The following is a 24,642-nucleotide window of genomic DNA, read 5'->3' as shown; positions in this document are numbered from 1 at the left end:
ACGTTCATGCCTCTCACTCGGGAGCCTGGTCCAGGGCGTTTATAGAAAATAATTCAGAAGAAAATAATTCAGAAGAAAAGAAAACCATATATGCAAAGGTATCTGGTATGGCGTTTACAGTTGCAAACCACCTACTATTCCAGAAGAAACGGTAAACAAATTCTGATTAAACAATGCTACTGAGTAGTAAATAACCATTAAAAAGAATATTGGGGAGTTCCCGTCGTGGCAGTGGTTAACGAATCCGACTAGGAACCACGAGGATGCGGGTTCGATCCCTGGCCTTACTCAGTGGGTTAAAGATCCGGCGTTGCCGTGAGCTGTGGTGTAGGTTGCAGACGCGGCTTGGATCCTGCATTGCTGTGGCTCTGGCGTAGGCTGGGGGCTACAGCTCTGATTAGACCCCTAGCCTGGGAACCTCCATATGCCGCGGGAGCGGCCCAAGAAATGGCAAAAAGACAAAAAATAAATAAATAAATAAATAAAAAGAATATTGGTACTGTATACATAGCTATGTTCTTAAACATTTATAACACGAAAATTAAAAAAAAAAAACCACTAAATTTTTGCCACCACATGAAGATAACAAAAAATATGTCTTTCAGATGAGGGCTACTAAGGACTACTTTTAAAAGTCGTGGTTCTGTTAGTGTGTGAAACTGAAGTCATTTTTCTGTTCTTTTTCTCTATCCTTTATTGTTGAGATAATGTTTACACGGTAAGAATAAAAAAAGACTATAAAAACAAAATTCACATAAACGCAAAGGCCCATTGGTGCTCATTAAACAGTAACTGCAAGTGGGCCTTAAACTGCAGGTAGGAAGCTAAAGCTGAAGGCTCAACTGGAAGTCACTGATTCGGACGCCAAACTCCAGACTCCCCAGTCACAGAGCAGCGACCGCTACCGCTAATCCACCAGGACTTATCTGTCGGGGCCCCAGTGCCCCAGCGCCCCGACGGAGGAAGACCTGTCCCTTTCAACGTCGGGAGGATGTCCGGCCCCGCCCGGGCTCACGGCCAGCCAGAGGGCAGTCCCACCTTGTCCACGATTCTTCCCGTGACACCCAGGCCGTTGAGGATGGTGACGTTGACGATGGTGGGCATGCCGCCGTAGTAGAGGGGCTGCGAGCAGTAGGGCCACATGTAGGGGCACTCCGTCAGGTCGATGTAGCCGGGGCTCAAACTGAAACAGAGCACAGCGGGGAGGACGCGGCGTCAGCGACAGCACTGGGGCCACACACCAGACGAAGGTGTCAGCGGGCGGGCCTGAGCCCGGGAGGCCGGCTCCCAGAGCTGCCCTCGCCTACGGTCCCTGCCCTGAGCCCTCCGGCCAGCCTGCTCGGACCACAGAACAGAGGGCGGCACGGCACGCCTCTCCCTTTCTGCAAGCCTGGGTGCTGTGGCTGCAGGGGTCCCAGCGCAGACCCTGGACTCCGTCTCAAATCACCAGGCCAAGATGGGCTTTTTAATAACTGGAGCTGGGACAGATGGCCCTTTGGCAAAAGAGAGAATTAGAGCCACACCTCCCACCACACACAAGAATAAACTCCAAAAGGATTAGGGTCTCAAGTAAATAAAGGAAAGCAAACGAGTCACAGAAAAAAACATGGGCCACTCTCTTTGACCTCAGTACAGAGAAAGGCATTCTGGGCTCCAATTCCAGGAGCAATAACAACAACAAAAGTCTAACAAATCTGGCTATCGAAAGAGAAAAGAGAAAAAAGGAGTTCCTGTCGTGGCGCAGCAGAAATGAATCCAACCAGGAACCATGAGGTTGTGGGTTTGATCCCTGGCCTTGCTCAGTGGGTTAAGACCTGGTGCTGCCGTGAGCTGCGGGGTAGGTTGCAGACGTGGCTCGGATCCCGCATTGCTGTGGCTGGGGTGTAGGCCGGCAGCTGTAGCTTTGATTAGATTCCTAGCCTGGGAACCTCCATATGCCGCAGGTGCAGCCCTAAAAAGACAAAACAAAACAAAACCCCCAAAAAACGCATGGCCAAAAGCAACTTTCACAAAGTCAAAAGATAAGTGATAAACTGGGAGAAATACCTGAAGTAAAGGTATGAGGGAAGAATGCTTAAAAAACCAAGGGACAAAAACTCCAGAGAAAAAGAAAGTGGGTAAAAGAAACGAACAGACCTCACCAAAAGATGTAAACATGGCCCTTAACCATAGACAAAGTGTGTGACTTCATTCATAACCTGAGAAATGCAAATTAAAACTCCACGGAGAAGCCATTTCTCACGTGTCAGAGGGGCAGCAAGTTGCAAGTCTGAGTGGACACTGCCTGTGAGGCTCTGGGCAGACAGCTCCAACAAGACTGAAATACACAGGCACAAGCAGCTGAAAGTTCCAAAATATTGGAAACAATTTAAATGCCCATATGTAACAAAGACACACTAAAGAGCTATAAAAAAGGAGGAGAGAGGCTCTGGCTCTGAATGAGTACAAAGTGATTTTCAGGGGAGTGCTAAGTCAAAAAGCACAAGAGTATTTACAGTAAGGCTATCCTTCAGGTAAGAAAGGAGATAGAAGGTGACAGGTATGTATCTGTCCACTTGTGAAGAAAGAAATACAAGGAGGATAAACCCAAAGCTACTGAGGTTGTCACTTACACGGATGCAGGGACCAGGGCAGTGACAACGGGGACAGAAGGCTGAAGGGAGCGACACCTGGCCAGGTGCAGAGCTATGGTCATGTTTCACACTCGAGGCATAACTCGCTGAAATCAACCAGGATGTGGGGGATCCAAAAAGAAACACATTACGAATAAACTCGACCGCATCACAAAGAGCAAAACCAGACTGACAAGGGGGTGTGGGAGGAAGAAAGAAATGACCCTAACTTTGGAAAACGGCACACTCCTCTATACAGCTAAAGAGGGAGAGAACTGTACACAGGACTTCCCGTTGTGGCGCAGCGGAAACGAATCCGACCAGGATCCATGAGGTTGTGAGTCTGATCCCCGGCCTCACTCAGTGGGTTAAGGATCCGGTGTTGCCCTGAGCTGTGGTGTAGGTTTCAGACGTGGCTTGGATCCCAAGTTGCTGTGGCTGTGGTGCAGACCAGTAGCTGCAGTTCTGATTGGACCCCTAGCCTGGAAACCTCCATATGCCATGGGTGCAGCCCTAAAAAAAGACAAAAGATGATTAAAAAAAAAAAAAAAAAAAAAGAACTGTGTACAAATACCACTCTCCAGTTAGTAAATCTGTTGTTACCAGCAGTTCTAAAACTAGTTGCCATGTACATGCTAGGATTGTGGGGAGTTCCCATCGTGGCGCAGCGGTAACGAACCTGACTAGCGTCCACGAGGATATGGGTTCAATCCCTGGCCTCGCTCAGAGGGTTAAGGATCAAGCGTTGCCGTGAGCTGTGATGTAGGTCACAGACGTGGCTCAGATCCTCTGTCGCTGTGGCTGCGGCGTAGGCTAGGAGCTGAAGCTCCGATTGGACCCCTAGTCTGGGAACCTCCATGTGCCACACAGGCAGCCCTAAAAAGCAAACCAAAAAAAAAAAAAGAAAAGAAAGAAAGAAACACCGTGAGGAACCGACCAGGTTCCTTGCTGCTGGAGGAAGGATCACTAACGACAGCCGTGGTGAGAGGTGGCATCAAGAGACACGTGAGCTCACGGACAGACGCAGCGGCAGGTACAGGTGTGTGTGCAGACACTCCCGGCTCTGCCTGCCAAGAGGCTACCAAGAGCACGCCTGGTGCCCAGGTGCCAGTTTCTAAACCCCACTCTCCAATGAAAGGACCAGGAGGCTTGGACTAAAAACCAACACCAACACCAGGCAAGGAAATGCTGCCAAAATGTGAGAATGTGGCCCCAGCTGATGGAGACGTGCTGAAAAGCCATGGCAGTAAATGGGAGGAGGTGCAGAGAGCCAACCTGGGACAAGAGGAGCGACAAAATAAACAATGGCATTAACAGACTATAATCCACAGAGCAAGGCAAGTATTTATGCGTCCCTACTGATGTAACTGAGTAAAGAAATAAACGAGAGAAGAGCAGCTCACCCTTAAAGCAGAATTTCAACTAATAAACGAAGAAGGAATGAGAAAGAGAATCAGCACAGGGGAACGGCTGCAGTAATAACTGTCACGGGCAGGAACCATCAATGACCCCATGAGTGCAAGTGTGTTAAGAAATAAGACCGGGAGTTACTGTCGTGGCGCAGTGGTTAACAAATCCGACTAGGAACCATGAGGTTGCGGGTTCGGTCCCTGCCCTTGCTCAGTGGGTTCACGATCCGGCGTTGCCGTGAGCTGTGGTGTAGGTTGCAGACGCGGCTCGGATCCTGCGTTGCTGTGCCTCTGGCGTAGGCCGGTGGCTACAGCTCCGATTCGGCCCCTAGCCTGGGAACCTCCATATGCCGCGGGAGTGGCCCAAGAAATAGCAACAACAACAACAACAACAACAAAAGACAAAAAGACAAAAGACAAAAAAAAAAAAAAAGAGAAATAAGACCACCTTTGAGTGGGTCCCCACAGGACACCGGGTGGTCACAGAGGGACAAAGAGCAATGTCAGTGGACCCCTGGCAGAGCCAGCACCGCACCAGCTCTCCTGCAGTGGAACCCAGCTGATGGACCCTTCTGGACCCTCCTGGACCTTCCACCTCGCCTGTGCTGAAGCCGGAGCCCAGAAAGCACCAGGCCAGGGCCGCCCCTGGGGACACAGGTGCCTCTGATGGTGACTCTGATTCCGGGACTCCCCAGGAGCAGGATTTCAGCCCTGTACTGGGTGAGGGTTCCCTCCCCTCTCCTCCCTCCTCCCGGGCTCCTCCCTGTGGACGTCTAAGCCCACGGTGGCGTCTGCTTCCTGGAGCGTGCAGGCGGACACATCACTGAAAACTAACGATGGAGAGAACACCTCCCATAGTGAAAGGAAGGACACCAAGGCACTGTCCCAACTGGAGGAAATGAAGGACACGTGATGACTACATGCGACAAGGATGCTGGACTGAATCCTGGACCAGGAAGCAGAACGTTAACCATCACGTTAAGTTCCAGGCCCCGAGGCCTGTGCTGTAACAGCTACACCCGGGGAGCTGGTGAAGGATGCGCGAGTCCACATGTACTGATAAGGTTTAAAACCTTGTAAATCTAAAATCAAAAATAAAAAGTGACAAAGAACTCTGGTCAGGGAGCTCCCTCAATGGTTCGGCAGTAACGAACCGGATTAGCAGCCATGAGGACGTGGGTTTGACCCCTGGCCCCCCTCAGTGGGGTGACAATCCAGCATTGCCATGAGCTGTGGTATAGATGCGGCTCAGATCTAGGTTGCTGTGGCTGTGGTGTAGGCCAGCGGCAACAGCTCCAATTTGACCCCTAGTCTGGGAACCTCCATATGCCACACAAAGACCCCCCCCTCAAAAAAAAAAAAAAAAAAAGAATTCTGGCCAAAGATATATAACCTTGAGAAAGCTTGTAATGACAAAGCATCAGATGAACTCCCATCAAGACACAGTCAAGAGAGTAAAAGGCCAGCCCTCCCAGAGGACTAAGAGTCGTGAAGGACAACAGGACAGATGTACCATCAGAGGGCGGGGAGACCAGGCAGACACAGTGACTGCACACGATGTGGGGCCTGGACCCCGGACCAGACAAGGAACACAAGGGGTGGCGGGCCCCTGCGCATCGGACTGCAGCGTAGTCACAGCATCAAGGAGCACCTGTTAACTCTGGCAGCAGAGTCACCGGCAGTGAAGGCGCTGGCTTCAGGGGAAGCTGAGGACGAGGATGGGAGAACATTCATACTACTTAAGCAAATTTCTGTAAATTTAAGATTATTTCAAAAGAAAGTTGTTATAAAGTAAGGAGAAATACGAATTCACTACCTTAACCCACTTATGTTACAAATGAGAAAGTAGAGGAGTTCCCGTTGTGGCTCAGTGGTTAAAGAACCCGACTAGGATCCATGAGGATGCAGGTTCGATCCCTGGCCTTGCTCAGTGGGGTAAGGGTCTCGTGTTGCCATGAGCTGTGGTGTAGGCCACAGACTTGGCTCAGATCCTGGCATTGCTGTGGCTGCGGGGTAGGCCGGCAGCAACAGCTCCAAGTAGACCCCTAGCCTGGGAACCTCCACATGCTGTGAGTGTGGCCCTAAAAAGACAAAACTAAAGAAAAAAAAAAAAAGGGGGAGAGCAGTCCCGTGGCACCACTCGAGCAGAGGCAGCGGCATGACACTCTCCCTGAGGCCCCCGAGCGCCAAGTGACAGGGACTGGCTAACACTGGGTGCCGAGGGCGCTCAGGGCAGAGGAGAAAGGGCTGCTGAGGAGGAGAGCACACCAACCTGGCCTGCGGCTTGTAGCTGCTGAGGATCTGGTAGGCTCGGAGGAGGTCCAGCTTGCCGTGGCCCTGCTCGAACATATTGACGCCAGGAAGCCTGCGGGCGGACGCGATCAGGGCCTGCTTCATGCTGGCCGGGTTCACCAGCTCCCGTTTCTGGACTGTGCTGCGGGGAAACCACACACTGGCTCACCTTCTCCACAAGAAGGAAAACCAGACGCCCCCCAACCTGCAGATGCGCCATCGTGCGACCGCCAGTCCTGTTCTCTACGTCACAGCAGCTCCTACGATGCCAGATGAGTGGGAACAGGCTCATTTCCGCACCTGCCTTGGGCTGACCACGTGACCACCTTCCGCGTAGGGGGTGACGACAGGGACTCCGGGGGCCAGAGCCCGTTTCTACCAAGGTGACCAGGAAAACCCGTTCCCCCAGCTCAACAAAGTTGACCCTAGCAGTTACAGGCTCCTGAGGGGAAGGGAAGAGGCCAGTGGCCGCAGCCCGGAGGGGGAAGGACGGATGGAGGCGGGTCCTGTGGGGACTCCAAGCAGCGCGGGCAAGAGGCCCGGCCTTGAGTCGGGCCCGCTGCTCCACCAGCCGGTTGTGTCTGGAGGGTGGCGCCCGCTGGAGGGCTGGTCATCAGAACACGTCTGGACGCGGCAGTGGCACCAGGCACCTGCACCTGCTTTGGAACCCGAGCATTCAAACCCGCATTTCCGTGTATCTACATATTACAGATACGGGGAAATCTGAACCCCTAAATGCAGGGGAGGAAGTCAAGTGAAAACGAAGCAGAACTTACTCTGCTAAGCTGCTACGTATTTTTCTACGCTGACAGCTGGTCTCGGTGTGGGTGGTTTCTCTAAGAGCTCTAGACGGGGAATCTGACTGAGGAGACGCGAGGGGAGGAAGGTGGGATCAGGTCTCACAGAAACGAGGACTGCTGGCGGCTCAGCCGCAGGCCGACAGAGCGAGGCCAGGCTCGGGCTCGGGCTCGGGCTCGGGCCCTGGCGGGGCTCCGAGGCTGGGCACTGAGGAGGAGCCTCCCTGTGGCTCGGCCCCTACGAGGAGCTACTTCTCGCACCATCAAGGCACTTCTGACCCAACACAGAGGCATGTGCTCTGCTGCAGGGAGAGGAGGGAAGCGGCGGTTTCCTGGATCCTGCAAACATCTGGACTCGAGAGGCCACGGGCTGCGAGTGGAAAACGAGCGCCTCCCTCCGAGGCCACTGACAGCAGGGAGAGCTGACGGGCCGACGGTGGAGCCTGGAACCTCCCCCCCCGCCCACAACCACGCCGGGAAGACGGGAACCGCGTTGTGCTCCCATAACCAGCAAGGCGGGGAACGGGAGCACCGGCTCAACCCCGCTCCCGGCCAGGACCAAGCCCCAGCGGAGCAGGCGGCCTGGGCCTGCGTTCCCGCCACTCTCTCACTGTGTGGAACACGGGGCGGGCAAAACCACGGGGAGGAAAGACGGTGTTGCTAACAAGCATGCGGTCATTCTCCAAAGACGACACTGGCCAATGTCAACATTTTTAAGGCTCTGGCTCTGGGCGGGGGGGGAAGGCAGGAAGGAGAGAAAGTGACCCGCATGGAACACTACTAACAACGGAGCCACACCAGGAGCTGCATCAACGGAAACTCACTTGCTTTAAAGAGAATTTAGAACGTAAGGACACTTATTAGGATTTGCCCATTTTATTTTAATTTTACATCATTTAATAACTTTCAAATGTGCAGAGTTTTATGTTATTACAACACAAAAGCTCAACGAAAGACTCACCTAGATTTTTTTTTAAAAAAAAGTTATTTTGAAGACAAATACAAAATAAGAGCTCGCTCCAAAGACATTTTCCTGTAACTGAGGATAAGGCACCTGGCCGGCCTGAATGGGCCACATGTGAGCGCCAGGCCTGGTCCACTACTTTTGCCAACTGCCTTCCAGTTTCACTGCAAAGTTAAGGGCCAGTGACTCAGCTCCACCCCAACCGTACACGGGGTTCAATGAGACAAGGAAATAAATTAAACAGAGACATTTGTCTCACGACGGAGCGATGACCAGCCCAACAGCACCTGTGCTAACACAGGACACGAAAAGGCAAGTCCCCGAGGAAAGGGAGAAAGTGGCCAGGCAAGGCCTGATTCTGTTCCCTGCCCGCAGACTGGAAGCACCAAAATTTCTCTTATAAAAAAACCCGGAGCACAGACCACACGGAGAATGTGTGTCTTCCTCCATGACGCTGGGAGCCTGAAACTGCTCTAAAAAAGCCTGACAGCAACACAAGAGCGGGCAACAGGGGTGCCGCCCTGAGGCTGGGGTCTACAGACGGCGCTCAGGCCCTGCTCACAGCGGCCAGTCCACTATCAAGAGCGACCTCTGCCCCTTCTGGAGATGAAGCAGCAGAGACGGGGTGAGGCCACAGGGCCTGCCCCTCCATCAGACCCAGCTGGCGACAAGCAAGACCCAGCTCCATTCTGCTGAAGCCACCTCCTCCCTGCCCGGCCACACTCACCTCACAAGCAAGGTGACAGCACCGGCCACCACCGGGGAAGCCACGCTGGTCCCCGAGAGGGCCCGGCACCCGCCTTTCACACCGGAGCCCCTCACTCCAGCACCATAGGTGACAATGTCAGGCTTCATGCGGCCATAGCCTCCTGGCAGCTCCTACAAACAGAAAAAGTGTGGGTTCTCTCACAGCACATGCAGGGGCACACAGCCACTTGTAGCTATGAGTGGAGAAAACCAGAGCAGAAGTGCGGGTTAGCTAAATATGGTGCAACCTTGTATGGACTGGCTTTAATCTGAAATTTACTGCAAATGAGAGGAAGCTTAAATAATAATACAGAAAATAAATTATTGTTGGTGTGTTTTAAATAACCAGTATAATAGTAATGCCATAAAGCCTTTTAAAAACATGTATTTTAAATTTTGCTAACATGCAAGACTGGAAACTGATTTCTAAGTAACTTAAAAATTAGAAATATGTTAGGAAAATCAGGAAATTAAAATGAAAAATAAGGAAAGAAAGAAACACTTTTCTTTACAAGTTAAAGAGCACATGGTATGACTGGATATTTCAACCTGTCACCAGAGGGGAAAGACAATGCACAATAGTCAGTGTGACTAACCTGGGAGACGCTTTTAACTCATAACTTTCTTAAGTTTCCCAAATATTGGGGCAAAATGAGAATTGCGATAGGACCTTATATTCTGTTAAAAAAAAAAAAAAAAAAGGTACACCAATTTGGAGTGAAAAAACCCCTCCTGGTGATCAAACATAAATGGCTCTGGACACACGAAAGAGCCACTGCAGCTTCGCACGTGATTCGCAAACAGTCCTCCAGATGCCGTTAAAGCACAGGCCTGGGAGTTCGCGTCGTGGCTCAGCAGTAGCAAACCCGACTGGTATCCATGAGGATGCAGGTTCAATCCCTGGCCTCGATCAGTGGGTTAAGGATTCCATGGTGCCATGAGCCACAGCATAGGCTGCAGATGCAACTTGGATCCAGCGTTGCTCTGGCCGTGATGTAGGCTGGCAGCTGCAGCTCCAATTCAACCCATATCCTGGGAACTTCCATATGCCACCAGTGTGGCCCTAAAATGCAAAAAAAAAACCAAAAACAAACAAACAAACCCCCCCAAAACAGGAGAACAAAACCACAGGCCTAGATGAGCCTGAAGAGAACAGATGGGTTAGAGCTACAGGACAAGGGCAGGACAGGGGCCCAGGCACTGCGTAAGGGAGCAGCAGAGTAAAGCCAGCCCCGGCCGCATGGGGAGAGGAGGACATGTCAGCTGCGTAACTAAAGCTCTTGCAGCTGAACTGACTTCTGGAACCCTTTCGATTCTGTCCAGGCAGATGCAGGGACCTCCACGTCAGTCGACTCGGCCCTCAGCTGTTCTCATCAGCTTCTCCCAAGGCCAAAAAACGACCCAGCCAGCATGGAGCACTGTTCCCTTTCGACCGTTAGGACCAGTGGGTGGGAAGCTAACGGACCTAAATAACAAGCTACTCAGAAGCAAGTTGAAGAGAAGCGGAGCCGGGAAACAGAACTGGCCCCTGCCCAGGGTGCCACGGTGCCACGGCAGATGCCGAGGAACCAGGAGTGCGTGTTCTGTGGCCGGGTGCCTCCCAGGCGGCTGTCCTCCCCGTGCTCAGGGACACACCCGAGGCCCTCGCACCAGCGACACATCCGACCGACGCGGCCCGGCCTACCCAGGTGGTCATGCCCCGCGAGGAGAAGCGGGCGATGTTGTCCTCAAAGTCAATGCCGCCCACTCCGATCACGTCCATCTGGTCCGCAGGGTTGTTCAGAGTGCTGCAGGGAGGCACAGAACACGGGGAGGCACAACCGTAAATTCAGACTCATTCGAATAAGGGCGAGAGCTCCTAGCAAGGTCTCAGGCTGCAGCAAGCTCTTCTGGGACAAGCTCACTGGCACCTCTGCCTGGCTCGGGTGTTCCCCTGCACCGGGGACACCCCGTCCTTCCTTCTCTCCCTGTCAACGTAGCCCACTCCGGGCTAAGACGCGCTTTTTCCCTCACTACGGCCAGGCGCGAAGGACTGCCCTTCCTGAACCTCGCAAGACTCCCACGCCCATCACCTGCGTACACATCCCCACGTCACTTCCAAACGGCTGCACGGTGTCCTCGGCCTCCCCAGCTGGGTTCCAGACTTCTCGGGGGAGGAACTGCAGCCACACACCTGCACCCACCCTGGTCAGAAACTCAAAGTGCCCAACTCAGCGCGTGCAGGTGCTCCCCCCACCTCCTGGGAATTGTGGGGACCACTGTCACCGCAGCGTCATCTGAGCTCCTCAGCAGGGACATGGATGCACAGGGAAACACCACGCAATCCTCCCCCCAGCCCCCAGCATTCATGGGCATGAACTAGATCTGCAAAAAAGTGACGGTGGGACGGACAATGACAAAAACGTATAATCTAGAGGGTCAGGATGTAACTCACGATGAAGCTGAGCTGCTCGAAAGTATAACAACCACTTGTGAAAGGGTAACACTGCACTCCCGAGCGTTACCTATTTCAGCTCCACCACCAAAATATGAACGCTTGAACCACAACTGGTCCCAAGCTACTGTTTTTAAGCCACACCAGTCAACCCTGGCATGGCCTTCTTAGCTCTCTGCCACCAACATGCCACCAGCCAGTTGTTCAGAGGCACAGACAGTGATTTTTTTTTTTTACAGGCTGACAGTACAAGTTTATAAATTTCTATGACATCCCAGAGCAGAGAGGAGGAGAAGAGTCCCTGACAGAACTTCACATTCACGTTGATACCGAAGATGCCACCTCGCCGTCCCTGCACTTAGCGTGCTTTAAACCCTAAACTCCAAGGGAAAGCTGCAGGCAGCATCTTCGCTGGCGCTGGAAGGGGGACGTGCAGCTGCAGACTCCCTGGCGCCATGAGAGCCGAGGGCCAAGACGGGAGGACTCCACGGAGCTCCACGAAGCTGGGGCGGGGGCGCAACGCCACACGAGCGTTACCTCCAGGGCTCGGGCAGCGCCGTGCGTGATGATTAACCAGGCTCTTTGAGCGCGTTATGGTCACCCTCCGGGTGCTCGGCTGTGCCATGGTGACCACATGCTACCGCAGCCCTACCCAGCAGTTGGCAGGCGCCAGATCTCTGTGAGGCTCTGTGGGCAGATACGACTCTGACACCAGGGCTCCCTCTCCTGGGATTCCCCCCACACACTCAACACGAGGAGCGTGCGGGTCAGAAGCCACAACAGGAGCCCCGCTGTGGCTCAGCGCTAACCTGACTAGTAACTGTGAGGACAAGGGTTCAATCCCTGGCCCTGCTCAGTGGGTTAAGGATCCAGCATTGCCATGAGCTGTGGTGTAGGTCACAGGTGCAGCTCGGATGCCGCGTGGCTGTAGCTGTGGTGTAGGCTGGCAGCTGCAGCTCCAACTGGACCACTAGCCTGGGAACCTCCATATGCCGCGGGTACGGCCCTAAAAAAAAAAGCCACAAGGTGTGACTGCCCACAGAAGTCACAGGAGTTCAGAAATGTGACCAGTGCATGCCAAGCAGTCAGAATGGCAGGTGGAAGAGCGGGTAGGACTGGAGAGAGAGGCAGGCTGGAGCAGGTGCTAGAGACCGAGAGAAACCCGGTTTCCCTAGGGAGAGCCAAGGAAGTTCAGGAAGACGCACTCAGGGAAGGGGAGCTACGGCCGGGCCGAGCACTGCGGGCTAGAGCTGTGGAACTTGGGCGGAGCCCGACCAAGTCCTTCCACGGCCTGCTCTTGTGAACACAGTTTTCCCGGAACACAGCCTCCCCCACTGTTCACACGTACCCATGCCACCTCCCCAGTACGAGGGCCGGTGAGGGGCTGCAACAACCACCCCACGGCCCGCAGAGACGAAACTATTTACAGCAAAGGTAAGCTGACTCCAGGCTAGAATACTAAGGACCTTGAAAATCAAGGAGAAAAGTTTAGATGTGATCAGGCAATACTGATCCACTGCACACCCCTAATTAAGAAAACTGGGAGTTCCCACTGTGGCCACACAGCATCAGCAGTGTCTCTACAGGACCAGGACACAGGTCCAATCCCAGGCCCAGTGCAGTGGGTTAAAGGATCCAGGACTACCACAGCTGCGGGGTGGTGGCAACTGCAGCATGGATCCCACTCCTGGCCTGGGAACTCCATATGCCATGGGTGGCCACAAAAAAAAAAAGAAAGAAAGAAAAACGGAGAAAACTGCTGGACAATGCTTTAACAGTAAAATCTGGAAAAAGGAAGGAAAAGCTACTCCCTAGAGCTCAGTGTTCACGGCTCTCCCTCTGCTGTCTAATTCCATCCTCACAGCCACCAACCCGGTGGGTCTCCTGCCCTCCGAAGCCAGGCAAAGGTCCCGCAGCCTGAGAGCAGGTCAGACTTGTCTGGCTCCGTCCTCGTGCCCACAATCCTCGCAATGCCACATCAGCCGTGCAGGAAGACAGGCTGAGAAACTGAGAGCGGGAGAGCCCGCTGATGAGGGCTGGCCTCCAGTGGGGGGAGTGGCAACCTGGAGAAGCATCCGAAAGACAAGAGACCTTGATGAGATCAGGTGCTTCTCACAGCAGAGCTAGTTCTGACATGTTTGGGCAGCTCACCCCTGTGAGAGTCATGGCACATGACCAAGGACCCTGCAAGGTCATGGGACAATGACAGAACAACTATCAGGCGGGAGCTGGGCCTGCCGGAGTGCACAGGTTCAGACCTACAGAAACATCCATCCCACAGAGTTCAGCCTAATGGTCCACCCTGGACCCCTGTGTACGAGCTCAGTCAGGGCTCAAGAGGGCCTGCTCTGCCCCAGCGGGCACGGCCCGGGTGTCTCTGCAGGGCAGTGTGTGCTGCCGAAGGATGTGGCGCTGGCAGGAGCGCACACACGCAGGCGGCTCTCCTCCTACTGAATCGGGCTCTATGTCCTCTTCTTCCCTGCGGTGCCCTCGAGCCCTCTGCCAGGTACCGGCGAAGGACAGTGATGGACATCCCACAGCACAAGTGCTGCAGCACAGGGTGATTTATACGTGTTACCTACTGAATAAAAACTGGAGCTACCAGCAGAAAGAAAAATTGGGGAGTTCTCATCGGGGCGCGGTGGTTAATGAATTCGACTAGGAACCAGGAGGTTGTGGGTTCCATCCCTGGCCTTGCTCAGTGAGTTAAGGATCCGGCGTTGCCACGAGCTGTGGTGTAGGTTGCAGACGCGGCTCGGATCCCGCATTGCTGGGGCTCTGGTGTAGGCTGGTGACTACAGCTCCGATTAGTCCCCTAGCCTGGGAACCTCCACATGCCTCGGGAGCAGCCCTAGAAAAGGCAAAAAGACAAACAAAAAAGAGAAAGAAAATTGTGATCTCCAACCATTTGTCAGTGACTCAGCGAAGAACGTCCCGCGGCTCCTACTGCCTTAATTCACCTCAACAACGTGGCACAAAGCGACATCTCCAAGACACTGTTCTCTGGTCCTCCTGGGGCATCTGACCCTTCCCATCAGCCCCCCAAGGCCGTCTGCGCCGCCCTGCACTTTCTCTGCACATGTTCTGCTCATCTGTTCCTTATTTTTCCCACAGAGGCAGGCACCTTATTATTTACCTCTTCACCCTGTGCCCTGTGCACACAGGGTATCCGCTTCCTTCTGACAGATCTACTAGGAAAGTACACCGATTGATTTCGGGGGTAAAAAGAGAGGAATAAAAACTTTAGGCCTCCAAATTGCAAATTTATAGCAAAGCTCAAAAAAAAAAGAAATGGAGTTCCCATCATGACGCAGTGGTTAACGAATCCAACTAGGAACCATGAGGTTTTGGGTTCGATCCCTGCCCTTGCTCAGTGGGTTAAGGATCTGGCGTTGCCATAAGCTGTGGTGTGGGTCACAGACGTGGCTCAGATCCTGCATTGCCGTGGCTCTGGTGTACACCGGTGGCTACAGCTCCGATTAGACCCCTAGCCTGGGAACCTCCACACGCCACAAGAAGTGGCTCTAGAAAAGGCAAAAAGACAAAAAAAAAAAAAAAAAAAAAAACGGAAGCAAGATTGATCTTGAATTGAGAACTTGCTGGAGTGAGCGGGTACCTGAGATTCATTACAAAGTCTTTTTGTGTGTACTGAAAATTTCCACAGTACAAAGTTTCAGCAGAAATTAACAGGTGTAGATAACCACAAAACAAGATGGTATTTCAGTTACTTCCGGGGAGAAGGTGCCTCTAAGGTCCTTCTGGTTGGGACACTCACCCGTACAGAGGGCCGTCGTTGCCAATAGCAGAAACCATGATGACGTTGTTAGCTGTTAATTCCCAGACCTACAGGACGAGCAAGCAGTTTACTCTGAGAGCACACGACTTTTAAACCACCAACATGCAACTGCCTGAAAATAACCACAACCAAAGTCAGAACTAAGAAAAGAAGGGATCCCCCTGAAAGCACATGTTTGGGAGCCAGGACATCCGGAGACCAGAGACTCCAGGACACAGGTCCTCGCAGCACAGAGCAGACGCCGGCTTTGCAGGCACGTCCCCCAGAGATGGGCCACGTGCTCGGGTGGGAAGGAACCCACACAGCCCGGGTGCTGCCTCCCACACGGCAGCTCAGGTCTTAACAGAACTGCTACCGCATGGGCGACAAACCACCAGCGCATGAGACACAAAGCCAAGAGAGGGACGCGAGAAAGAGTAGGAGGCATCGCCAACACGGCGTCCCTGCGCAGGGACAGGACCGACCTTGTCCACGAAGGGGTGGTCCATGAAGTCGGGGCCGCCGATGCTCAGGTTGAGCACGTCGACCTTCTTCAGGATGGCGTAGTTGAAGGCGTCCAGGAACCAGGACGTGTAGGAGACCTGGTGCGTTCGATACAGTCCTTCAGGTGCGGCAGCGGACGTCTGCCCCAGCCCTCCCTCCGGGGGTGGCAGCCAAGGTCTGCCCCAGCCCTCCCTCCGGGGGCGGCCCTCACTTTGGGGGCTGCAGGGGAGTCTCCTACACTAATAACAACTGCAGGCGTCGCAGTGGACATCTCCTATTGCCAGGTTCTCTGCATGAAGTATTCACTCAAACTTCAGAAACAGACCCCGAGAACGGCTAGTGCTCTGAGGTATAAACAACTCCACCCGGGACGCCCAATCCTTGGGGCTGGACTCTGGGGAGGGGCAGGTTCCCAGGGTCCTGACCCGCCAGGTCTCACGTCCAGCGCCTTCCTGACCTTACGGCCTGCCCAGCCCAGGGAAGACCCCGCATGCCTAACAGCCTCCCTCTAAAAGGACGTGTCCTAAGATGCGTCTGTTGAGTGCCACGGCTCTGAGCAGCTTCAGGTCTGTAATGCACGTGTGTGTCTCATATCCTCTCTGCCTACACAGACGGAAGGGAATCGTGGCGCCGATGGAAGTTTGTGCACAGAATTATCTTTCTGAGAGTCACTGTTTCTCTAACAGTTTCCTCACAAAAGTGAAATCACTTTGTGTATCACCATTAAGGTGTTTTTATAAAACAAAAATTAAACTTACAGTGGAAAACAATAGATGACAGAAAATAATCAAGTAAGTGCTGAGGGGAATAAAAAGACCTTCAACCCCAAATTCAGTGAAAATAGTTCTTTGAGAATAAAGGTGAAATAAAGTTATTTTTCAGATAACCTAAAGCTGAAAGGAGTCACAGTTACTAGCCCTGCATTACAAGTAAACTAAAGGCATCTCCTCAGGCTGAAAGGAAATTATATGATACGGCAACTCAGATCGACAGATAGACATAAAGAGCACCAGAAACTGAAACGGTGACAAGTATAAAAAGTTGAAAAACAGTGCGGAGGTCCCGTTGTGGCGCGGCAGAAATGAATCCAACCAGGAGCCATGAGGTTGCGGGTTCGATCCCTGGCCTCGCTCAGTGGGTTAAGGATCTGGTGTTGCCATGAGCTGTGGTGTATGTAGGTCGCAGACATGGCTGCGCTGCTGTGCCTGGGGTGTAGGCTGGCAGCTGTAGCTCCGATTCGACCCCTAGCCTGGGAACCTCCATATGCCGTGGGCACAGCCCTAAAAAGACAAAAGACAAAAAATTAAAATAAAATAAAATAAAAATAAAAAGACAATATATTTACATTTGCTTGACTACACAAAAAAGAAATTCCAGGAGGAGGGGGTATGAGACAATGAGAAACTACGGCGGGAAGAACTGGGGAAGGAAGGTAAGGACTTGCTGGATGGGAGCAGGGTTGGGAGAATTATTCCCGTGCTGCCTTTCGATATTTTGAACTATGTATTATCTACACAAAATTTAAATTACAAAAAATGAGTAACGACTAGGATCCTCCCCTTCTCAATAAAGTTTCCAGTGCAGAGGGAGGGAACTCATTTGTAAATCCGCGTCGCCCAACCCGATGCTGGGTGCTGGGCTACAGAGGCGACCCTCAAGGCGGGCAGTCCAGTGGGGCGGCAAACACACAAATGTGGGCTTACTCGCTCACATACCAAGTCCAAGAACCGTGCCCGACACGCGCTGCACTGGAGCCCTGGGCCAGCCCACGGGAGAGAGCGCAGCAGGAGGCCCAGGAGGCGCGAGCACAGAGCCCGGGAGCAGGGTCTTTGGGGTAAGTGAGGCCGAGGAAGGGCGTGGTGGGAGCAGGGCAAAGCCACACGGGAGGGACAGGAGGGACAGGGGAGGCGGCACGGCACACAGGGATGCCAGCAGCAGCCTGGCATCGCTGACATCGCTGTTTTTCAACCAGCACATTTTCGAGAGTTTTTACGCTCATACTTTGATATCAATTCCTTAAGTTTCAGGAGTCCTCAAAACACCTACCTGGTTGTTGGTAAAGACCCTGAAAATATGAAGTTCAGCATCTGGAGCAAACCCCTGGCACTCCCTCATGCTGGCTATCACACCTGCCACAAACGTGCCGTGGCCCAGCCCTGTTGCCCAAAAGGAGAAAAAGTCATGAAGCAGCTGAGAGCAACGCAGCACCCCAAAGCAGTGACGCCAGCGGCCGGACTCTCCAAGTCTGAGGCACAGACTCCCCGCTGCCCCTCTATTGCCCTCGCTCGGAGCTCCCACCCTCCCACGGGCAGGAGGCACCACCCCAAGGCATCCCTCTCTCCTCTGGCTCACCTCCCGACCTCCTCGGAGACACCAGGGAAAGCTTCCGCCGAGAGGCACCAAACTACCTGGGGCTGTGTGAGTAAGTGCTATGCACAGACCGTTTAACCAGCGACACACGGGACAAGGCCCTCTGAGCTGGCAAACGGAGGACCGAAGTACGCACGGCCCCCCGCGACCAGAGAAGAGCCCCTCGGGGCCGGGCACGGGCCACCCACCGTCGTCCAGCGTCCGCTCGTTGGTCCAGTTGGTTCTCTCCTTCACGTTTTTGAAGTGCGGATGCTTCTCACTCAGCCCGGTGTCAAAAACAGCGACCCTGACATTCGCACCTTGTTCCAAAAGAAGGAAAGTTACAATCACGTCGGCAGAAATTTTCATTTCGGATTTCTGTCTATAAAACCCATCCCGCCCTGGGGCCCACGGAGGACGAGAGGTGACCCAGCACCAGAGCCTGCCCGGAGCGCACACATTCGAGCAGACGTCCGGGGCCCTGGCTGAGCCGAGCCTGAGGAGGGGAATCGCGGGGCAGCCGCCACCTGCGCCCAAGTAAGACTGGAGGACACACAGAAAACCCCTCTAGACAGCCTGCACTGTCGCCAACGCTCAGGAGTGTCCCTCTCCCGCGTTCTCCGCAGCTGACGGCCCCTCTGGTACTGTCCCCAGGTCTGTATCCCCTCTTCTCCTTCGAGGCCCTGCAGGGGGCACAGGGCTCCACAGGGCACTCAGCGCAGGAGGGGCCTTCCCACTCCTGCCATGGGCAGAGACTAGCTCACAGAGTGCTGCCTACTGGGGACAGGCTGCAGAGGGTGTGTCAGCCGCATGCAGGGAAAACCACTGTTTTATGCACTGTTCTATGATGCCGCGTCTACTCAGTTACTGGCCAAAAGCCACCTGCACCTGGGGAACCACGACTGAGGAGGTCAGGTCAAGAAATTCTAGAAAACGGAGACAAATACGAGATATTCTTACTCTTTAAAAGCTCACAAAGGAGTTCCCATCGTGGCGCAGTGGTTAACGAATCCGACTAGGAACCATGAGGTTGCGGGTTCGGTCCCTGCCCTTGCTCAGTGGGTTAACGATCCGGCGTTGCCGTGAGCTGTGGTGTAGGTTGCAGACGCAGCTCGGATCCCGCGTTGCTGTGGCTCTGGCGTAGGCCGGTGGCTACAGCTCTGATTGGACCCCCTAGCCTGGGAACCTCCATATGCCGCACAAGCAGCCCTAGAAAAGGCAAAAAGACAAAAAACAAAACAAAACTCATAAGAAATGGAAGTAATGTCTTTCCAATGTGAGAGCTGTGTCTGGTGTCTGTGTCAACATTATGTTAAATAATCAATGACACTGAGATAACCATCAAAGTATATTGTTTACTTTCAAAAAATGCAGACGCAATACTGGAAAAGCACTTGGTTTAGGGGCAATAAAAAATACTTTTCTGATGATTAGAGAATTTTTGTTTTCTGAGGTTTTCACCCCCAAAAGATAAGGCAATCATTGAATAAACGCTGGTCCCCTGGTTCTATGTGCTGGCAGCAATAGAGTCTGAGGTTCTCCAAGTCAAGGAGAAATGCAAAGGCACCGAGACGAACCGTGGTGCACGGGCGGGGGCCGCAGACACGGGCTGACCTTTCGGGTCCGAACCTTCACACGAGTTCAGACGGGAGTTTCCTGCCATCATCTGCCTGGTTGTGAGCTTCATGTTCCAGGATATGGTCACTAATACCGTTTCCTGTTTTGAAACAAAGGCTGACAACCTCGACAGTCCATCGCTTGGCCACTGTGCCTACAGAGCATCACGTGGCAGGGAAACACTCATTTTCATGAAACTGCTCAAATCAAGGTAACTGTCCCTGGATGTGACCTCGTTCCCCGGGAAGTCCCAGACCTCTGCTGCGCTGCCCGCCCGCTCTGGCTTGGGCAGTGCAGTTTGCCCACTGTGTGTCACAGGAAAGACACTCTCCCCATCGACTCTTGCAACCTCAGAAATGGTACAGGAAACCAAGACACTACAAGTGAACAGGATTAAACAATTAGAAAAGCCCAGAAACAGCTGCCTAGCAAGGCAGGAACCCACGAAGGGTAGCTGACTGCATCCAGCTCAACAGAAGGACAGAGGTGCGAGGCCCCAGGGTTCCAGCACTGGAGAGGGAGGATGCCCGGCCCGGCCCCACGCCACCCCCGGGTTGACAGCACGTACCTGTGTACCCCATCTGCCACAGCACGTCCGCCTGCAGCGTCTGGGCCACCTGGCGCGGGATGGCCCTCAGCAGCCGGCGACTCGAGTGTCTTCCGGTAGCGTGCCAGAAGCCCGAGCCCAGGGAGAGACTGGCCCTGCGCAGGGGCCGAGACGACTGCCACTTCTGGCTCCAGCGGGTCTCGTTACAGGGTGCGACGGGGTCAGCTGGAGCCGAGGAAGAGACAGGTCAAAGGAGGGAAAACAGGGCTCGACCCCTTCTGCAGCCCCACAGAAGCAGCGATGCTCTCTCCCCTCTGCAGAAGGGCTTCTCTGGGCAGTGACATTTACAGGACATCGTTCAGCTGTCACACTACCCTCAAACAGTTCTTTCTTCCTCTGTTTTTCTCTTTTTAGGGCCACACTCGCAGCATATGAAAACTCCCAGACTATAGGGCAAATCGGAACTGTAGCTGCCGGCCTCCACCACAGCCACAGCCACAGCCACAGCCACAGGCGACTGGGAGCCGAACTGAGTATACAGTCTACACCGCTGCTCACGGCAACACTGCCAGCTTGCAGCCACTCGGATCTTTCACCCACTGAGCAAGGCCAGGGATGAAACTCGCATCCTCACAGAGACAACGCTGGGCCCTTACACTGCTGAACCATGAGAACAACTCCTGAGGTTCCGTTTCTAAAGCAAATCACTACCGTTTTTAGTCCAGTCTCACCAGGCTACGCCCATCAGCATCCCGGGACCTGGGAAAACACAGTTGGCTCAACCCCGTTAAGTACTTATCTGGCCAACACGACTGCAACAATTCTGTCTAGAAGCCCCATGCTGACTGTGGTGCCCCAGCCAAGAGCCTGGGACAAGGGTGGAGGCACTACGCGCGGACCAACCTTCCAACAACGGAGGGCCTGCTGCCGCGCCCAGTCCTGAAGCGGCTCCAGCTTCACTCGCCAAGAGTGGTTTAGAAAGACCGGGAAGGGCTGGGAGGGAAGCAATGACAATGGCGAGGGGACTGGCCCCCCGGGAGCAGGCGCACCCCTGCGGGAAGTGGAGACGAGACACCAAGGGCGACACCCAGAGAGGATCCCTCACAAGACGGCCAGTGTGGCTCGCGGCTGCAGGTGCCTCTGCCCTCGGGCCGCTGGAGACCGGGGAAGGGATCCGAGTGTGAAGGTCTCCACTCAAAGAAAGCAGCCCTTCTACCCACACAGCCATGGAAACGACCACCATTTAGCCTCTGCTCCCGACAGCCGAGGGTGTCTGCTGGGCGCTCTGCACACAGACTATTCCTGTCCACCGTCCTGAGAGCTCCGAGGCAGCTACTACCACCAGCTACTTACTACCAGGAGAAGAGCTGAAGCTTAAAGAGAAGCTGCTGAGCACAGGCGGTCACGGCTCCTGACAAGAGACAGGACATGTCAGTGGGTGGACATCCTATGTCCTTTAGGGCTGGAAGGCAGAGCACCCGACAACCACAGAGGAGACTACACAGCAAGGGCCCTCAACCACGAGATTCCACGCTTCCTGTGCTCAAGTTGCCCTTCCATGTATCCTAACACACGCTGCAACTCTCCAAGATGAAAAAATAAAGGCCTTCCCTGGTGGCTCAGTGGGTTAAGGATCCAGCATTGTTACTGGTTACGGCTGTGGCTCAGGTCACTGCTGTGGCACGGATTCAATCCCTAGCCCAGGAGTTTCTGCATGCCAGGGGTACAGCCAAAAAAACGGGGGGGGGGGGGGGAATGTCTATATTTGGCTAACTGTACAAGGTTTGATTTGTTTTTTCTTCTTGGGCTGTTCTGAGGTTACTGCCTTGCAAAGAGAAAAAGCACCACAAAACATCTGGACTAGCAGAGACAGCTCTGCAAAGTCAGACACCTGAATCCACAGCTGGCACGGGAACTGGCTGCCACACCATGCAAATCAGTTCAGCTTTTCCCGTTATTTTTAAACCTCAAAGAGGCTCTCAGGCCCAGTATATGACAAAGGAAGAAAAGCAAGATTTTCTTTCTTTTTCCCTCTAATGAAAGATACTAAATGATAACAGGATTAATGATCTGTTACACCAGTTTATGACACACAAAAAGAGCCCCTTCTGTTGGTAACACATGTGCCTTGGAAAATACTATGTAATAATATGCAATTTCTTATCTGAGGATAACCTTATCCTGACAGGGCCCAGCTGAAGGACGTAGGGAAGAATGAGCCTGGAACTGAAAGGGGCTCGTCAAATGCCATCCTCACGCACCCTGGCCCAGCGGCCACTTCAAACGAGCCCAGCCAAGGCCTGACAGGGGGCAGCCAGGGAGCTCTCAGAAAGGCAAAATGAACCCCAAGGAAAAGGCGTTCCTCAAGAAGCCTTAAAAAAGAAAAACACATACTGAGAAGTCAAATGCAAATAAGAAGGAGCTCCGAAGATGCTGTCTTGGTTTCAGCGTGTGAAGGGGTCTCATGGCCTCAGAGCCTGAAGGCTTCAAGAGGAGCCTGGGGGACAACACTACCCAGCAAAGATCGCTGTCCTCTCCTGAAGCTAGAGGAAGGGACGGGTGATCACTGCTTTTCACAACTGGCCAGTTTGAAAATTCTCCACATCACTGGAGGGGGCGGGCAGGGCTGGCTCGCATCGCGCCCGCGTGGAGACGCACGCCCTCCCCTCCCCGCGAGCAGCAGAAACGATGCGGACTGGCCCGCCATCACAGTACTCGGTACTCACACTCCGTGAACTTGAGGGAACGGAAGACCTTCCGCTGGGGTGTCACCCGCTTGATGTTGGGATGATCTTCAAGCGTCAGCAGCCCGGCTCTCTGCTTTTCTTTGATCTGAATCACCTCGAAATCACTAGGGTAGTCGCTGGATGGATTGTTTCGGGGTATAATTCTCCAGTTGTCGATTTCACTGCTCTTCAGGGCGCTTGAAATAAATGAATTTCTAGCTTTGGCTGTAAAGTATCCATTGAAAGCCACAATATACTCTGAAATCAATGACCAAAAAACAAAAAAAAGAATTTAGGTACCTGCATGATGACACAGACTACACCAAACCTAACATTTACCTGGTAAAAGGGAATTTATACGTAAATATAAACTTATATATCATAAATACTAGATTAGAAAGACGAGTAAACAAACAGACTAGTCTAGAGGCCCTGGACAGCGGTGACCAGATGTGGGGGTTACAATGATCTGGGTGAACCCGCCTGGTCACAGGACACGTCCCTCAAAATCAGATCCCTCTGCTAGTTTTCCAAAAGCAAACAGAGAAGTTTGACTGGATGGCAAAAAACCACATATAAGTTTTTCAAACAGGAAGAAGAAATTAGGAGAAGTGAAGGCTCAGTTTTATTTTACTGAAAACAATTAATAAAATTGAGGGGCAATTTCATACGACAAACGGCTCAGTTATTCACAACTGGCACATAGGTTTTCAGCTCTGCCAGACCCCCCTTCCCCAGTTCCAATGGCGTCTGTTTCCTGGAATCCAATTTTAGGGAACTCGTTCAGAATGTCAGTTTCCTCGCTTCACATAAACTAATTACACTGGGAAAACAAACTTCAGCAGAGGTGACATCAACACTATGCACTCAGCGCATGTGAAATTCACTGGAGAAGAGAGGCGAATGTTTTCGGCAAAAACTAACATTTACAGAAAGTCTGGAAAAAATACACGGGGAGGGGGAGGTCTCTAACATTAAAAAACATCGTTACCGTATTCCGCCACCGTACACGAAAAAATGCGTTACCGTATTCCACCACTGTTGAGGAGAACTCCACCTTCAAGGTCAGGTGGGAACAGCCAGGACACGGAGCCTTCTCGAAAGACTTTCTTTCCAGCCTGTCACCCAGATGTTTCTTCCCACAGAGCAAGACCACCAGCAGAAGCAGCCAGATGTTGACAAGCTTCATGGTCGAAAGTGAATATGATCATAAAATCACATAAATTCAAATCACACTTTTTTCTTCCTCGATTATAAGTTAATTTTTGTTTCAGCTAAAAGCTGAAACATTGCTGATCAGCCATTTTACAGTCTTGTCCAACGTAAATAAAAGTTAAATTTCATGGCCTTTTGTGGGTTGGCCTGAAAAGAGGCTTTCATTTCTTTCTTCGTTTCTTCTCCATCTTGGGCCTCAGGCTCCGCTCACTCTGGCCCAGACACCTGAGTCCTCCACTCCATGTGCGCCGGGAACCGGGGTCCAGCGGGATGAGCGGTCAGGCTGTGGGCCAGGCTACAAGACAAAGCGAGCGCACAGAGGCATCAGGCGCACCGGCAGAGCCAGGGACCCGGGGACACCCGCGGGCTGGGCCGGAGGCTCAAAACCACACGCCCGCTACAGGACAAGAGAACCCTAGGACACCGCCACCCCAAACATGGTACCACCTCCTTCTACTTGGTCACCCTCACTTTTTTTTAAGGCAGCTTCAGAAAGAAAACAGGACAAAATAAATGAGGACAATGGAGAAAAACACGGATAACAAATGACCCCAGGGGTGCTAATAAGCACATGGGCCCTGAGCACCGCAGCAGCCAAAGAGGAGGAACCACGACGCTCTGCTTAGGACTTCCGCCAGTGCCCTAGTCCAGATC

General features: G+C 53.0%; 1 protein-coding gene across 3 annotated transcripts in view; it reads right to left on the bottom strand.

The window, feature by feature from the left end:
* MBTPS1 (membrane bound transcription factor peptidase, site 1) overlaps window positions 1-24,642 on the bottom strand; it is a 54,680-nt gene that overhangs the window by 17,743 nt on the left and 12,295 nt on the right. For all 3 annotated transcript variants that reach the window (XM_084959442.1, XM_005664321.4, XM_084959443.1), the window contains 11 exons: window positions 23,800-24,283; window positions 22,774-23,031; window positions 20,069-20,272; window positions 18,093-18,203; window positions 17,581-17,690; window positions 15,516-15,632; window positions 15,031-15,098; window positions 10,506-10,608; window positions 8,802-8,953; window positions 6,294-6,455; window positions 1,039-1,183 (listed from right to left, as the gene is read on the bottom strand). In XM_084959442.1, the coding sequence (XP_084815568.1) occupies window positions 1,039-1,183; window positions 6,294-6,455; window positions 8,802-8,953; window positions 10,506-10,608; window positions 15,031-15,098; window positions 15,516-15,632; window positions 17,581-17,690; window positions 18,093-18,203; window positions 20,069-20,272; window positions 22,774-23,031; window positions 23,800-23,962 (1,593 nt within the window). In that variant the 5' untranslated portion in view covers window positions 23,963-24,283. The remainder of the gene's footprint in view (window positions 1-1,038; window positions 1,184-6,293; window positions 6,456-8,801; window positions 8,954-10,505; window positions 10,609-15,030; window positions 15,099-15,515; window positions 15,633-17,580; window positions 17,691-18,092; window positions 18,204-20,068; window positions 20,273-22,773; window positions 23,032-23,799; window positions 24,284-24,642) is intronic.

Source organism: Sus scrofa, chromosome 6 (assembly GCF_054392235.1).
Source record: "Sus scrofa isolate SSC_HxYL_T2T_F1_AM1 chromosome 6, Sscrofa_HxYL_maternal_Yorkshire_Landrace_v2.0, whole genome shotgun sequence".
Classification (NCBI taxonomy): Eukaryota; Metazoa; Chordata; class Mammalia; order Artiodactyla; family Suidae; genus Sus; species Sus scrofa.
This window is presented reverse-complemented; position numbering and strand designations above follow the sequence as displayed.